The sequence below is a fragment of the Xiphophorus hellerii genome, chromosome 13 (genome assembly GCF_003331165.1).
Source record: "Xiphophorus hellerii strain 12219 chromosome 13, Xiphophorus_hellerii-4.1, whole genome shotgun sequence".
In the NCBI taxonomy this organism is placed as follows: Eukaryota; Metazoa; Chordata; class Actinopteri; order Cyprinodontiformes; family Poeciliidae; genus Xiphophorus; species Xiphophorus hellerii.
This window is the reverse complement of record NC_045684.1, coordinates 198,974-214,485: the sequence shown is the minus strand read 5'-3', so window position 1 is coordinate 214,485 and position 15,512 is coordinate 198,974. Positions and strand designations below refer to the sequence as shown.

The 15,512-nt window shown below is 48.1% G+C and overlaps 2 protein-coding genes across 13 annotated transcripts in view; one reads left to right on the top strand and one right to left on the bottom strand.

The window, feature by feature from the left end:
- LOC116731964 (T-cell differentiation antigen CD6-like) overlaps nt 1-7,603 on the top strand; it is a 38,405-nt gene extending 30,802 nt beyond the window's left edge. For 8 of the 12 annotated variants that reach the window (XM_032581886.1, XM_032581890.1, XM_032581884.1 and 5 more), the window contains 9 exons: nt 364-645; nt 3,114-3,428; nt 3,865-3,936; nt 4,046-4,162; nt 4,630-4,746; nt 4,847-4,948; nt 5,380-5,439; nt 6,558-6,713; nt 6,803-7,603. In XM_032581886.1, the coding sequence (XP_032437777.1) occupies nt 364-645; nt 3,114-3,428; nt 3,865-3,936; nt 4,046-4,162; nt 4,630-4,746; nt 4,847-4,948; nt 5,380-5,439; nt 6,558-6,713; nt 6,803-7,017 (1,436 nt within the window). In that variant the 3' untranslated portion in view covers nt 7,018-7,603. The remainder of the gene's footprint in view (nt 1-363; nt 646-3,113; nt 3,429-3,864; nt 3,937-4,045; nt 4,163-4,629; nt 4,747-4,846; nt 4,949-5,379; nt 5,440-6,557; nt 6,714-6,802) is intronic. The other 4 variants (XM_032581893.1, XM_032581895.1, XM_032581892.1 and 1 more) reach the window with 4 other exon arrangements.
- A 2,606-nt stretch (nt 7,604-10,209) lies between these two features.
- pkhd1l1.1 (PKHD1 like 1, tandem duplicate 1) overlaps nt 10,210-15,512 on the bottom strand; it is a 44,836-nt gene continuing 39,533 nt past the window's right edge. Inside the window, exons 72-78 of the mRNA XM_032581389.1 lie at nt 15,304-15,461; nt 15,092-15,227; nt 14,118-14,462; nt 13,899-14,050; nt 13,682-13,828; nt 11,997-12,150; nt 10,210-10,838 (exon numbers count right to left, since the gene is read on the bottom strand). Of these exons, the coding sequence (XP_032437280.1) occupies nt 10,564-10,838; nt 11,997-12,150; nt 13,682-13,828; nt 13,899-14,050; nt 14,118-14,462; nt 15,092-15,227; nt 15,304-15,461 (1,367 nt within the window). The 3' untranslated portion in view covers nt 10,210-10,563. The remainder of the gene's footprint in view (nt 10,839-11,996; nt 12,151-13,681; nt 13,829-13,898; nt 14,051-14,117; nt 14,463-15,091; nt 15,228-15,303; nt 15,462-15,512) is intronic.

Genomic DNA, 15,512 nt, shown 5'->3' with positions numbered 1-15,512 from the left:
CTGGGCCTGTCTTGTACATGTATTTGGCTCGTTGGTCACCTCTGATCACAGTGTCTTCTGCATCGTTTCCACTGCTTTGTCTTTGAGGTCATGGCCTTTAATTGAGCGGCTCTAGGAGTCTGAACCACAAGCTTTGCTGCCGGTTTGGATAACCGCACATGTCCTGCAGCTCTGCTGAGACTATTTAACATCATCATCTGTTTATCATGCTACGCTGATGACGCTCTGTTCTCTGTTTCTAAAATCCTTCAGGTTGCTGCAGATTTCTGGCCCAGATTTGTTCCTCAGTGGTTGATGTTTGAGTATTTTCTCAGTTTTCATCCTGCTCCTCATCCTCTGCTCTGTGACCCTCTGTGCCCTCAGACGACCCTTATGTTCATCACCTCAACGCTACATGCAGGTGGACTCTCAGGATGCCTGGAAACAGGAGTGGGGAGGCGGTTCCACTCCCACCGGATTTTTTAGACACTCTGGCTGAGTGGATCTGCCAGGACCTTAAATGTGGAAGAGTTTATGCTGTGAATAAATTCAACCTGCCTCCCAAAGACAAGTGCTTCCAGGACTGCGTGTACCAGAACCAGCGTCTACAGAGCTGCTCAGAGACGTTTACTCCAGGATGCATCGTGATCTCAGAAGTGGTTTGTGGTGAGATTTGTTTGATTCTCCAAAGTAACAAACGATGGAGGCCTGACCTTTTGGCATTTTGTCGATTGCCATCATCAGAATCATCAACGCCCATCAAGCACAGCGCCTTGCTGAAGTATTCGGTCCCTTGAACTTTTCAACCTTTTGCTGCTTTTCAGGCTTCAAACATAAAAAACTTTTATTATTTTGTGAAGAATCAACAACAATCGTGAGGTGGAACGAAATTTATTGGATATTTTAAACTTTTTTAACAAATAAAAACCTGCAAAGTGGGGCGTGCCATATTATTGGCCCTTGCGTTACTACTCTATAGCGCCACCTTTTGCTGCGGTTGCAGCTGCAAGTGGCTTCGTTTTGACTCCATCAGTTTTGCTCATGGAGAGACTGAACTTCTGGCCCATTTTTCCTTAAACCAGCTGGAGCTCAGTGAGTTGGATGGATGGAGAGCTTGTGAACAGCAGCTTTCAGCTCTTTCCACAGATTCTCCATTGGATTCAGGTCTGGACTTTGACTAGGCCATTCTAACACCTGGATACGTTTATTTGTGAACCATTCTATTGTAGGTTTTGCTTTCTGTTTGGGATCTTTGTCTTGTTGGAAGGTAAATCTCCGTCCCAGTCTCAGGTCTTTAAAGACTCCAACAGGTTTTCTTCCAGAACGGTTCTGTATTCGGTTCCATCCAGCTTCCCTGACCTGCTGAAGAACAGCAGGCCCAAACCATGATGCTGCCACCACCATGTTTGACGCTGGGGATGATGTGTTCAGGGTGATGAGTTGTGTTGCTTTTATGGAAACATATCTGACCAGAGCAACTTCTTCCGTGTTGCTGTGTCTCCCAGGTGGCTGGTGTCAAACTTTAAACCAGACTTTTATGGTTCTCTTTGAGAAATGTCTTTCTTCTTGCCACTCTTCCATAAAGGCCAGATTTGTGCAGTTTACCACTGACTGTTGTCCTATGGACAGACTCTCCCACCTCAGCTGTAGATCTCTGTAGATCCAGAGTGATCCAGAGTGATCCAGAGTGATCATGGGCCTCTTGGCTGCATCTCTGATCTTCTCCTTGTTCCAGATGAAAGTTTAGAGGACGGCCGGGTCTTGGTGGATTTGATCTGATACTCTTTCCGTTTCAATATGATCGCCTGCTCACTGCTGCTTGAGGTGTTTAAAGCTTGGGAAATCTTTTTCTTTCCAAATCCAAACAGTATCAGAGCTGCTGGTGTTCCTTGGTCTTCATGATGTGAGACCATCACAGAGCAGCTGCATTTATACTTTATTACACACAGGTGGTTCTACTGACCATCATCAGTCACTTAGGACAACGTTGGATCATTCAGAGATCCAAATTGAACTTCTGCAGTGAGTTTGCTGACAGTAAAGGGGCCAATAATATGGCACGTCCCACTTTGCAGTTTTTATTTGTTAAAAAAGTTTAAAATATCCAATAAATTTCGTTCCACATCACGATTGTGTCCCACTTGTTGATTCTTCACAACATAATAAAAGTTTTAGATTTTTATGTTTGAAGCCTGAAAAGCAGCAAAAGGTTGAAAAGTTCAAGGTTCAATGCTTGAGCCAGGCGCTGCCATAGATCTATGGTTTCAGAAGTAACTAAACATTTAAAAGATCTCAGTGTTTCAGCTGTTCTTCAGTTTTCTAGAAGTTTGTTCCAGATTTGTGGTGCATAGAAGCTGAATGCTGCATCTCCATGTTTGGTTCTGGTTCTGGATGCAGACCAGAACCAGAACCAGAACCTGAGAGGTCTGAAGGTTGATACAACAGCAGATTAATATTTTTTCTAAATGTTCTTTAGCTGATAAAAGGCTGACTTTATAACTGCCTCTATGTGGCTCTGATGGTTCAGGTCAGAGGTCAACCTGATCTCTGTTTTCCAGCTGGCACAACTGAAGCTGTGTGTTGATTCTAGATCTATAACTCTAGACAGCTCCTCTTTAATAACTGTAGTTTCTGCTCAGCTGGAGAAAGTTTGGTCTCATCCACACTTTGATCTGTTCAGTGATTGGATGGGGTCAAAGGTCACCTGCTTTGTCATAGTAGCTAATCTGATTACTTGTCGTATCCCCAGCCAGTGGCAGCATGTAGATATTGAGTAAGAGGAGTCTTAGGGTTGGACCTTGAGGAACCCCACATGTGACCTCTGACCTCTTGATGAGAAGTTTCCTATTGAAACAAAGAAATCCCAGTTCTTCAGTTCAGACTGGAACCAGTTGAGTGCTGGACTGGAGAGTCCGACCCAACCGTCCAGTAATGTGTGATGGTCAGATGTTAGGAAGTCGAGTTTTACGTTCCGACTACAACAGAAGTTTAGTCGGTCATTTCTCCACGGAAACGACTTCTTACCAGACACAACCTTCGCTTTACTGGGAGCAATGGAATCAATGACGTCTCAGTGAAATCATTGGGTTGTTTTCAGGTGTGAACTTTTAACATCCTGGTCATTTTGTCTCCAGGTCATCAGTCCGTTCGGCTGAAGGGAGCTAAGGATCAGTGCGCCGGGCGGGTGGAGGTCTGGAAGGACAGGATGTGGGGCACGGTGTGTGACGACAGATTTGACCTGAGAGAAGCCAACGTGGTTTGCGCCCAGCTGGGCTGTGGGACCGCTCTAAAGGTGACGGGTCAGAATGGATTGTTCCCTCCAGGGAGCGGACCGATTCACCTAGACGAGCTGAACTGCACCGGGAACGAGCAGAACCTGTGGTTCTGTCCGGGTGTCCAGGAAAACTCCGACTGCGGACACAAAGAGGATGCTGGTGTGGTGTGTTCAGGTCAGTTTCCATCAAACATCTGGTCTGTTGGACATGAACTGTCCAAGCTGACGTGTTTCTGCTAATGTCCACATTTGGACACAAACTCCTCTTGTGGATGCGGTGATGAGCTTTATTGGTAGGAGCTGCAATCATTTGAAATGTTTTTCACAAAAAATGAATGAAAACTAAAGATACAAAAATATCAAAATGGCTCAAAGTTAAATTCCCATCAGATTTCACTTCCATTCCCCCAACCATCAAACTATCCTACCATCAAACCATCCTACCTGTCTTTTCTCCATTTGGTTTAACTTTATTTTAGTTTTTGGATCCTTTCATTCTAAACCATCAGTTTCTCTGTTTGCTTAAAGTAATAAAGAATCTGAAATATTTGATCTTAAACCTAAACATTATGGATTAGCTTGAATCTTTTCTCTTCCTGTTTTCCCTGCAGATTCAAAGGCGTTTTTTGGAGTAACCACAGAAGTTGCTCCAGATGCTCCTCAGACTGAGTTGATGACCACAGGTGAACATTTGCGAGTTGAATTTTATTTTTTAAACGAGATCAGTAGATCTCCAGGGATACGACTCGGTGAACCTGATTCTAACGTCTCTGATTCGTCCGTTGCTCTCAGCTCGTCTCGTCGGCGTTCCGTCGCCTGAACGTCTCAGCATCGTGGTTCTGGCTCTTGGACTGCTTGTTTTTGCCATCCTGAATTTGGTTCTGTGCTGCCTTTACAGGCGACGGCACGGTAGGTCCTCACCTCCTCATCTGTAGGTCAAAAGGTCAAATCTGCAGCAAATCTAGCAGTAAAGTTGCTTTTAACATCATTAGCAAAGTTGAGATCGGTGAGGACAACGGAGCAGACGGTTTGAACAACCTGTGGACGATGAGGAGGAGACGATGAAGATGGACCAAAGCTTGAAGACGTGTCGGCTCTAAAATACTGATTATTGTTAGAGTGATTTATTAAACAGAAAAACCCATTTATTCCAAATGTAATAAGATTTAAATAAAATTTAAATAAAGAGATTTAAATAAAAGATTTAAATAAAATTTAAATAAAGAGATTTAAATAAAAGATTTAAATAAAAGTGCGTTTCCTCCTGATGACCTGCTGGACGTCAGACTTGCTGAAAGTCCATAAATATCTGGTTTCTCCATTTTGCCCTCCTGAGTTTTTGTTTTTCTGAAGTCTGCTCTTTGTTTCGTGTGCAGTCTTGCTCCTGCAGCAGACTCGCTCCAAGCAGGCGGCGCCCAGCGATCCTCCTCAGAACCTCTACAAGGCGAACCAGAACCTGGTGAGAGCCGGTCCCGTCCCGCTGCAGGCCGCCGGTGAGTCCTGAGCGTCTCCGACCAGCAGCTGCTGTAATCCTGACGGGCCGTGGCTGTCGGAGCACGGAGTCGATTCATTCTGTGTGTTTCCGTCTCAAAGTCCCGTCCGAGTCCAGGACCGCGTGGAGCCGGACCAGGAGAGCGGACAGCGAGTCGGGAGACCCGGACTGTGAGCCGTCTGCCAGGATGTCCACCTTTTACAGTGAGACTCCTTCCTGTTTCTGCTCTGCTTTCGTCTCTGGCCGTTTGCTTCATGACAATTCTGCATGTCTGCGGTTTGGAGCTGCGCTGCACTTTGTTTCAGCCTCTGCAGCCTGATGCAGCCTGATGCAGTGAAACTGCTGCAGCCTGATGCAGTGAAACTGCTGCAGCCTGATGCAGTGAAACTGCTGCAGCCTGATGCAGTGAAACTGCTGCAGCCTGATGCAGTGAAACTGCTGCAGCCTGATGCAGCCTGATGCAGTGAAACTGCTGCAGCCTGATGCAGTGAAACTGCTGCAGCCTGATGCAGTTTCACTGCTGCAGCCTGATGCAGTTTCACTGCTGCAGCCTGCTGCAGCCTGATGCAGTGAACTGCTGCAGCCTGATGCAGTGAAACTGCTGCAGCCTGATGCAGCCTGCGCTTCTCTGCAGATTCTCAGAGATACAGAACAGACCTGAAGCCTTCAGCTCTCAGCAGCCTGTGTGAGGAAGGTGAGTCAGTCTGCAGCTCCATCCAGCTGCTGCAGCTCCATCCAGCTGCTGCAGCTCCATCCAGCTGCTGCAGCTCCATCCAGCTGCTGCAGCTCCATCCAGCTGCTGCAGCTCCATCCAGCTGCTGCAGCTCCATCCAGCTGCTGCAGCTCCATCCAGCTGCTGCAGCTCCATCCAGCTGCTGCAGCTCCATCCAGCTGCTGCAGCTCCATCCAGCTGCTGCACTAACTAAATATGTACCGTATTTTCCGCACTATAAGTTGCACCTAAAAACCTTCAATTTTCTCTAAAGCTGACAGTGCGCCTTATAATCCAGTGCGCCTTATAATCCGGTGCACCTTATAATCCAGTGCGCCTTATAATCCAGTGCGCCTTATAATCCAGTGCGCCTTATAATCCAGTGCGCCTTATAATCCGGTGCACCTTATATATGGACCAATATTGAGCCACAACAGGTCTCGCAACTACAGTAAGCAGCCGCCGACTTCATTTTCCCCCGTAGAAGAAGAAGCGCGCGGTGCACGCTGGGTTTTGTGTAAAGACCCCAAAATGGCTCCTATTAAGAGACACGCTGACGACGCAGTTTAAGCTCAAGGCGATCAGTCACACGGTAGAACACGGGAACAGAGCAGCAGCCAGAGAATTTAACATGAACAAATCAATGGTTATAGCGGAAGTGGATATATATTGTGATTGCACTAACGTTTGATTTACCGTAACAGCATCAGACTGTTTTTTACGTGTTTATTGAATCGAGGAAAAGTTCCCCTCCACTATATGTTACACCTTGCTGTTGTTAAAAGATAAACTGTGTCACCAAAATACCCCGTCACTGACTTTACCTCAGGAAAATAATAAAACAGCTGTTTATACGGAGTTTTCAGAACGCTGGTTTGTAATCTATTAATAAAGTTTGACTGACCTATCTGACTGTTTTGTTGACATTCCTTTTAGCGCAGCTCCATCTAATGGATGCATAACGTAACCCCAGCCTCTACTGTAGCGGCTGTTCTATGCGCCTTATAATGCGGAAAATACGGTAATTTGCAAACTAAATATTTAGCCCCCCCCCCCCCCCCCCCGGTGGACAGACTCAGCTTCCTGGTTTTACCTTCCAGGCTCCGGCGCGGCCGCAGACGCTCAGTTCGGCCGAGCGTCCAGGATCTCGGAGGATTCCTTCGACTCGTCCAGCACCTCGTCTGGCGAATGCTACGAAAACGTGATTCCTAGCCAGAACCCGACCCGGTCAGGCAGGTCCAGAAGCCAACAGAACCGTGAGTAACCAGGTGTCAGCAGGTCCATTTATTTATTCAGCCTTGAAGGCCATCTGTACTTCATGGACGTTTTTCTGGGTCGTCTGCAGTGACATCAGAATCGGGTCAGAACCGGGCTGGGAGCCCGCCACCCTACACAAACACTGGTTTCCAGTTTGCACTGGGAGGGAAGGGGGCGGAGCCAAGCTCAGGTAAAGGTCAGCGAGAGACGACCTCACACGTCCATCGGCACGATGCTGACGCTCCTCTGTCGCTAGGTGATGATGAAGATGAAGATGATTATTGTCCTGTGAGCCCAGACTGAAAACCTTCATCTGATGATGATGATGGGAAGGAAGGACAGCCCCGCCCCCCCAGAGGAACATTCATGGATTCATCTTCAGATTGTGAAACAATTAGAAGCAGAAATCAGATTTTTATTCCTGACCAGAAATTGGATCAGACTTTGGTCCAATCAGCAGAGAGGAGCAAACTGAGCGCGCTCAGTGTGTCAGGAGGCGGAGCCAGTCAGGCAGCCATGTTGAAGGAAAGTTGAGTTTAATGGTGGTGAAAAATGTCCATCGTGTGGCTCAGAGCTCCAGATGAATCAGGATTTATTTACTGTAGAATCATTTAAACTCTGGTTTCAGATCCTATGAATTCATTTCATTTTATTGAACGTCTCAGATTTTTGCTCAGGAACGTTTAGCAGAATCTCCTTTGGTCATTTTCTCATCAGATCTTTTCTCCATGTCCATCTGAAATGTTTCCTTTTCTAACTGTTTAGTTTGCAGCTGATGACACTTTAAAACACATTCAGTTCTTTTAAATCATGCAAACTCTTTGGCTCAAAATAAAAGGTTCAAAACTCAGAATGCGCCAAAGATATAAATTAAATTTACACAACCGTCCAAAGATTGCATCTTGAGTTCTCCTAATAAATCCAGGTAGTTATTATTTATTTTATATTGTGGTTTAAGTCCAAACAGAAACTATTTGTTGGGAACTGGAGTCTTTGGCTTGTGGGTTTTTCTGCTGTTCCACCACCAGGAGGAGCCAGAGGGTTCTGACTGTCGTTTCCCCGCATCCACCAGCACAAGAGCAGCGGGCCGCCGGTTCTGCAGCGCCGAGCTGCTCTGAGTATTTTCCCTTTGTCTTCTTCTCTAAAGTCTACCTTGGATTTTTCCCGTGATCAGAGGTCAAAGGTCAAAGGCCTTGGAATTCCCTACAGTGTTGCTCGAGTTCCTCCTCCTTCAAGAAAATCCACCCGATTATCTCATCCATACGGGCGAAGGCTCGATTACCTGTCTGCCCCCCCACATCACCTGTGAGGCTCCACCCACCTGCAGTGACCCGGCGGATCCCCTGGATCCCCCTGGATCCCCCCGGCGGATCGACCTCATCAAGTGAGCAGTTCAATCCTTCAGCCTCAGTTCAGGAACTGGATCCGTCTGTCCATCCTGTTCACTGGACAAGATTCACGTTTCATTCAGTACAAAATAAACGGTTGAACCGATTCACCGGTTTCCTGTTTGTGGCCAAGCGACTCGTTGCCATGGTGACCCTACCAAACACGTTTCACTGCAGTTTTTTCTTATTTCAGTGCCTCGTATGATTCTAGTTTCTCTAGGTCTAGTTATTTATTTAGTGTCAGAACAGAAAACTCAAACTAGAATGACGAACAGAACCAGAACCAGAACCAGAACTAGACTGAAATAAAACAAAGATTGGGATTAAAAATGATCCAGAACAAATTCAACACCCTGAGGAGCTGCTGGAGGAAGTAAGTACACCCTCCTGCTTCTGCTGGAGGAAGTAAGTACACCCTCCTGCTGGAGGAACTAAGTACACCCTCCTGCTGGAGGAAGTAAGTACACCCTCCTGCTTCAGGAAGTAAGTACACCCTCCTGCTTCTGCTGGAGGAAGTAAGTACACCCTCCTGCTGGAGGAACTAAGTACACCCTCCTGCTTCTGCTGGAGGAAGTAAGTACACCCTCCTGCTGGAGGAACTAAGTACACCCTCCTGCTTCTGCTGGAGGAAGTAAGTACACCCTCCTGCTGGAGGAACTAAGTACACCCTCCTGCTTCTGCTGGAGGAAGTAAGTACACCCTCCTGCTGGAGGAACTAAGTACACCCTCCTGCTGGAGGAAGTAAGTACACCCTCCTGCTTCAGGAAGTAAGTACACCCTCCTGCTTCTGCTGGAGGAAGTAAGTACACCCTCCTGCTGGAGGAACTAAGTACACCCTCCTGCTTCTGCTGGAGGAACTAAGTACACCCTCCTGCTTCTGCTGGAGGAACTAAGTACACCCTCCTGCTTCAGGAAGTAAGTACACCCTCCTGCTCATTTTGAGCCTCCAGGTGTGTCAGAACAACCAATCAGCTGCTGACCTGGGGAGGGTCAAAGGTCATCTCCAAGCGGTGATGTCCGTCTGGATCTCCTCCCATAGCCGGATCCGATCTGAACTCATCAGGTGCTTCAGGAGCAGCCGGTACCAAACCCGGTAGAATCTCAGCGTTACAGTTGAACAGCTGCTTCCAGTCTGGTTGCCATGTTTACCGCAGCACTGAGACCGGCCTAGTCAAAGTGTTCAGTGACATTCATATAAACAGACGGTGGATGAACCAGAGCTGGTTCTGGTTCTGATCATGTTACTAAACCGACTGGAGAACCGGGTCGGACTCTCCGATCCAGAACTCAACTGGTTCCAGTCTGAACTGAAGAACTGGGATTTCTCTGTTTCGATAGGAAACGTCTCATCAGAGGTCAGAGGTCACATGTGGGGACCCTCTGATTCTACATCGACAAGCTCCCACTGGCTCAGGATATGACAGGAAATAAAATCAGTTACCATGACAACGCAGATGATACAGAGCTCTACATTATGTCACCAGGTGACCTTTGACCCCATCCAATCACTGAACAGATGCTGAGAACTGATCGATGTGTGGATGAGACAAAACTTTCTCCAGCTGAACAGAAACTAGAGTTATAGATCTAGAGTTATAGATCTAGAGTTAATGCACAACTTCAGTTCTTCCATCTGGAAACCAGAGATCAGGCTGACCTCTGACCTCTGCCCTGACCCTCCAGATCCACATAAAGCCGGTTCCACAGTGGTTTTCTAGCAGCTGCGGAACATTTCCAGAACCAGAGACTAAAGTCTCGGATCAGAGAAACTCATCCAGACTTTGATTGCTGCAGCAGCGTCTTCACAGGTCTGATTGACAAATGTTTATTAATGTAGAATCTGTCTCTGACTTCCTGGTCCAGGTTCTCCAGGTTTTCCAGGTGAGCAGGGTTGATCTGTGACACCTGAGCAGGTGAGTGAGCGTCTGCAGTCTCTGCTCCTCCAGGCAGACGTTTCAGATCCTCTCTTGAGCCAAACCCGTTGATGAAAGCGTGTGCTGAAGCAGAGGATGTTTGCCTTGAGGACCAGGGTGGAAACACGCTGATCTACATGATGAACATCTAGAAAACTGGATGGTTTCCACAGAAAGACGCTGATCCGACCAAACCAGAGTTATGCAAGACTTTATTTAATCTGAAACAATCAAAGAGTTGAAACTTAATTTCTTCCTTCAGAATCACTGATTACATGCAGAGGTTTGTTCCTCATTTTATTGCAGCTTTGATTTGATATTTCCTCAGTTTCTTCATTTTAAGCCATAAATAAGAAACAAAAACCATGAAAGAATTTTAGAAACCTGCAAACTTGATCCAGATTCAGGAGTTTAGATTTCTGGGACTAAACTGGATCAGAACCCGTTATTATGGGGTTGAACTACGTGACACAAGAAACCCAAAGAAAACAAGTTGATGACCAGCAGGGGGCGCTCCAGCTGAACTGTGGCTCCCAGCAGGGGGCGCTCTAGCAGAGGGGGAGGCTGGTGGAGCAGCAGGCCACTTCGTAGATGATGCTGATCAGACACAGTCCGCCTGCAGACACGACCGAGCCGGAGCTGAACACGCTGTCGTCCTCGGTGGTGGGGCGGGTCGGACCCTCGGTGGTGGGGCGGGTCGGACCCTCGGTGGTGGGGCGGGTCGGGCCCTCGGTGGTGGTAGAGGGGGGGACGTCCACTACAGAGAAGGATCTAGACTGGGCACTCCAGTCCTTCAGAGTGAAGACCATGGTCAGGTTCTCCCCTGCAGAGAGAAGACGGGCCGTTACTAGAGGTGCACCAGGTTAGCCCCGCCCACCTGGTCATGTCTAGTCACTGCACTGTTGCTAGCCGGTAACTTTCTTGTCATTTTTAGAAAAATTTCAGACAAAAACAATTTGCATCGTCCAAAATCAGAATCTGCAGGTCAGGCTCTTTAAAGGTCGGCGATCGGCCAGAAAACTGCAATCGGTGCAGCCCTGCCTGTTACCGTGACGGGTAACGTAACCCACAGGAAAGGTTACTTAAAATAAACCCGATAATGGTAGATGGTAGGTACGTTAATTTACTTCAGTGACTAATACCAACGCTACACAAGTATAGACAGTTTGCCTGATCAGAAGATTTTAAATTCACGGAGCAACAGCAGAGGAGAGCACTCTGTCTATAAGAAAGAGTAGAATTTAATATAGTGAACAATTGTGGATCCACATTTACAAAGAAACAAAAATTGAGCGCTTTTGAAAGAAAGAAAAGAAATAATCAAGTCTTTTCAATGTTTCTGTCAAATGTTCATGTAATGTCTCACGGCTAGTGACCAGTCGGGTCACCATCTACCAGCTCACTCCATCCTCTGGGTCGGGGCTCGCCATCCAAGTTCTGGAAAGGATGATCTTTGGGTCTCTGGGCCCTACAGGCCAGAAGTTCACCATAACAAAATAAAACCTGACCGATGATCCGATGTTACGCAACGGATTTCTCCGGCCTTCAGCCGCTCACAAGGGAAGCTTTTCGATTTCCAAGATTCTTCATCAAATTTTACAAGATCTTCCAGGCTGTTAGCAGAAACAACCGTCAGCTCGGAGCTCTGCGGCTTGTCTGATGCAATCTGAGCAAAATCTCAACGCCGCAGTTAAAGGGGCGGGACAATCAACCTTATTGGCTGATGTGAAATCAGACTGTGCCAGCTATTGGTTGTTTAATCCGTCACTAAAAGCAATCAGTAAAGGCAAATTTCACAGCTTTTAAAGATTTTTAGCACTTTTTATCTATATTTATGAACATATTTATTAACTTATTTTTAACTTTATTACTTTTTAACTCTTATTGTAGAATAAGACATTAAATCGACATCTATTAATTTTTTACTTGTGTTTTTAAACACTGGGTTACAGTAAGGTCAAGGGTCAGGAGGTTAACTCACCGCTGGTCAGGATGGAGAGGTCGCTGAAGTTGGCCCAGCAGCTGCTGAAGCGGATGGTGGCGTTACCGTCCAGTCCTCCCACCGGGTCGCCGCTGGCGTTCTTCATGCTGGCCGTCACTGTGAGCGAGGTCACACCCACCGAGACGCAGTTACCCTGAAACATCAGCACAAACCCCGTTACCGGGCGGAACTCACTCCGTTACCGGGCGACACTCACTCCGTTACCGGGCGGAACTCACTCCGTTACCGGGCGGAACTCACTCACTGTTACCGGGCGGAACTCACTCACTGTTACCGGGCGGAACTCACTCCGTTACCGGGCGAAACTCACTCCGTTACCGGGCGGAACTCACTCCGTTACCGGGCGGAACTCACTCCGTTACCGGGCGAAACTCACTCCGTTACCGGGCGGAACTCACTCCGTTACCGGGCGAAACTCACTCCGTTACCGGGCGGAACTCACTCCGTTACCGGGCGAAACTCACCCCGTTACCGGGCGGAACTCACTCACTGTTACCGGGTGGAACTCACTCCGTTACCGGGCGGAACTCACTCCGTTACCGGGCGGAACTCACTCCGTTACCGGGCGGAACTCACTCACTGTTACCGGGCGGAACCCACTCGCTGTTACCGGGCGGACTCGCTGTTACTGCCCGGTAACGGGTTGAGTTCCGTCCGGCTCCTCCTGGAAGTATTCTGCTTACCCCAAGATTTATTACAACTCATTAAGCATCCGGGTTCAGTTGGAATATTTTTGCATATTTAGGCCAAAATAGTGAATTTTGAGGAATTTATTAATTTAGGTAAAAAATTCCCTGTGGAAAAAATGCATTCTCCAAAAATCCTTCAACAAGCATATTAAAATTGAAGCTTATACCAGAAGCAAACTTGGTCATCTGAGAATACTTTGATAATTTTTTATACAGCATTTATTTTCATTGTTATTTATTTTTTCAGATTTGTGCTTCTCGTCCTGTCTGCTAATCTGTCCTCCCTCAACTCTCCGTTGTATTTCTGACAATTTCCAAAGCTAATGCTAACCAGTCACCAAAGGGAGCAGATGTGAACTTTCACAATAAGAGCCCCATGCCAGTTCTGGTACAGGAAGTGCTATGTTAGCACTGCTGTTAGCTTGGCAACACCAAGAACTCCAGGAGCAACTTACTGGGTCGGCAAGGAACCCGTTCATAACAATTCCAGTTTTTTAGTAATTTCAGTTTTTCAACTTCATGGATACTTCTCAGGCTGGAAGCTTTGTGGACACTTGGTCCTCCTTTGTGGACACTTGGTCCTCCTTTGTGGACACGTCTCTGACTTCTACTCAGGAAGTCTCAGCCTGCAGCTGTTCTACTGTTTTTTATTGTTCAGTTGTTTTTTTGGGAATTTTGTTAGTGAAATGGTTCTGGTTGCAGCTAGGGGGCGCTCTCATGCCAGTGCTGTGAAAGACTAAAACAACATAAGAGAACACTTTAAAGGGAAAATGATTCTTTCAGGAAATGAAAGAGGGACAAATAAAGAGAAAATAAAAATGTTGTGCTGCAGTCTGATGTTTGAGGATCATAGAAACTAAAGTTATGAATGAATGAATGAATCCTGCTGAACCCTAGCTGCTAAGCTCACTGGCCTTTCCCCTGTTGGTGGTTTTTCTGTCCTGGTGTTCTGATCTAGGTGGCGGCTGACCTCACCTGGTCGTCCACGGCCATCAGAACCGGTTGCTGGAGCAGCGGACCCACCGCCTCTCCGGCCACCGGATCCCGGATCAGCAGCAGCCGCGACACACTCGACACGTAGCTCGCCTTGGGTTCCTCTCTGGACACGTCCTCTGCTGCCACCTGCAGGTGAAACGAGGTGAATCAGCTAAACTGTTGGCGCCGGCACTCCGGCCCGGCCGATCTGACCCACCTGGCTCCAGCTGGGGTCCGAAGACACAGGCGGCGGCGGGGTGATTCCCACGGAGGAGACGTAGAAGCCGATGGACTGGCTGAGGTTCCCGGACAGCGCCGCCTGACCCAGATCGTCTGCGATGTTCTTCAGCAGCTCAAAGTCTTCCTCACCTGGAAGAGCAGACGTCATTCCACCTGGGTTCCTCAGAGCGCTCAACCCGTTTACCGGACCACTGACCCGCGGTGCCGTCGGCGCTCTGCTGGACCGGAGGTTTCCGGATCTCCACCTCCACCGTCAGGCCCGCGGATCTCTTCCTGCGCCGCGCGCCGCCGCTCTCACTCACCACCCGGGAGACGCGGATCATGTTGGCGGGAATTCTGAGGAACAGAGCCAGGTTCTGGACCAGGCTGTCTCCAAAGAACTGGTCGTCTGTGAGGGCGGGCATGTTGAAGGCCAGAATCAGAACCGGGGCGGTCCTGATCTCCAGTGGACCGGAACCTCTCAGCAGAACCTTCAGCATCTTGTAGTCCCGGTCGAAGAAGTTGGTTCCCATGGAGGCGTTCATCTGAGGGACGAACTCACCTGGAGGCAGAGGACGGTCTGCTGTGATTGGACCGCATGGAGCCGCTCAGCGGAACCTCCTGCTGCAGCGGAACCTCCTGCTGCAGCGGAACCTCCTGCTGCAGCGGAACCTCCTGCTGCAGCAGAACCTCCTGCTCACTCAGACCCGTCTCTCCATCTTCTCTCTGCTTCCTCCCAGCTTCACTGCTGGAATCGTTCCTTGACTTTCCCTTCCTCAGCTCTATTCCTCTGTTGCTGTCAAACCTGACAGAAACGTGGCCAATAATTTGTAGCTTACAATGGAGGAAAGGTCAAAGGTCATTCTATTAGTTCTGACACATGAGAACTGATTTTTCTGGCTTCCTCTTCATATGGCTGCATTTTAATATTTTGTTTCGCTCCATTTGTTTGTAAAGTTACAGACGGAAATTTGCAGCAATAATTTTTGTTAATCTGAGGGACAAAACTCACCTGGAGGCAAATTTGGCTAAATTTAAATTTACTCAACTAGCCCTAAATATTTCAGTGCTTCGCTTGATTAGTTTGAAACTGACATTTATAAATGAATGAATTTTATGGTGAACACATTAAAAACGAACCCCAGACTATTTGTGTTCATTTTGACGGTATCTTTCCAAACGGCAGCACACCTCTGAACGCCGGCTCCCTCAGGACGTAGTCGGACCCGTCGTCGTTCCACACGGCGTTGCTCGGGGCGACCAGCCGGTTCTCCACGTAGACGTCCAGCCGCTGAGGGTTGGAGTAGAAGACGGACACCAGGACGCTCTGCGGGGGCCCAACACAGAGACAGGAGGTCAGACACGAGAACTGAAAGCGGCCAAGCGTCCAGAACCCAACCGACCTCAGACGGGTCGGAGTTGAGCATCAGCAGGCGGAGCTTCTGCGGGCTGACGCTGGTGAAGTAGACGTCGAAGGCGTGTCCGGTGGCCATGATGCTGTGGAACAGAGACACTCGGCGCTGGCAGGTGTATCCTGCACACCAACCGTGATCCTGAGGGCCTGCGCCGACAACACACGATGAAAACCCGCCGTCCGCCCGACCGGCCAGGA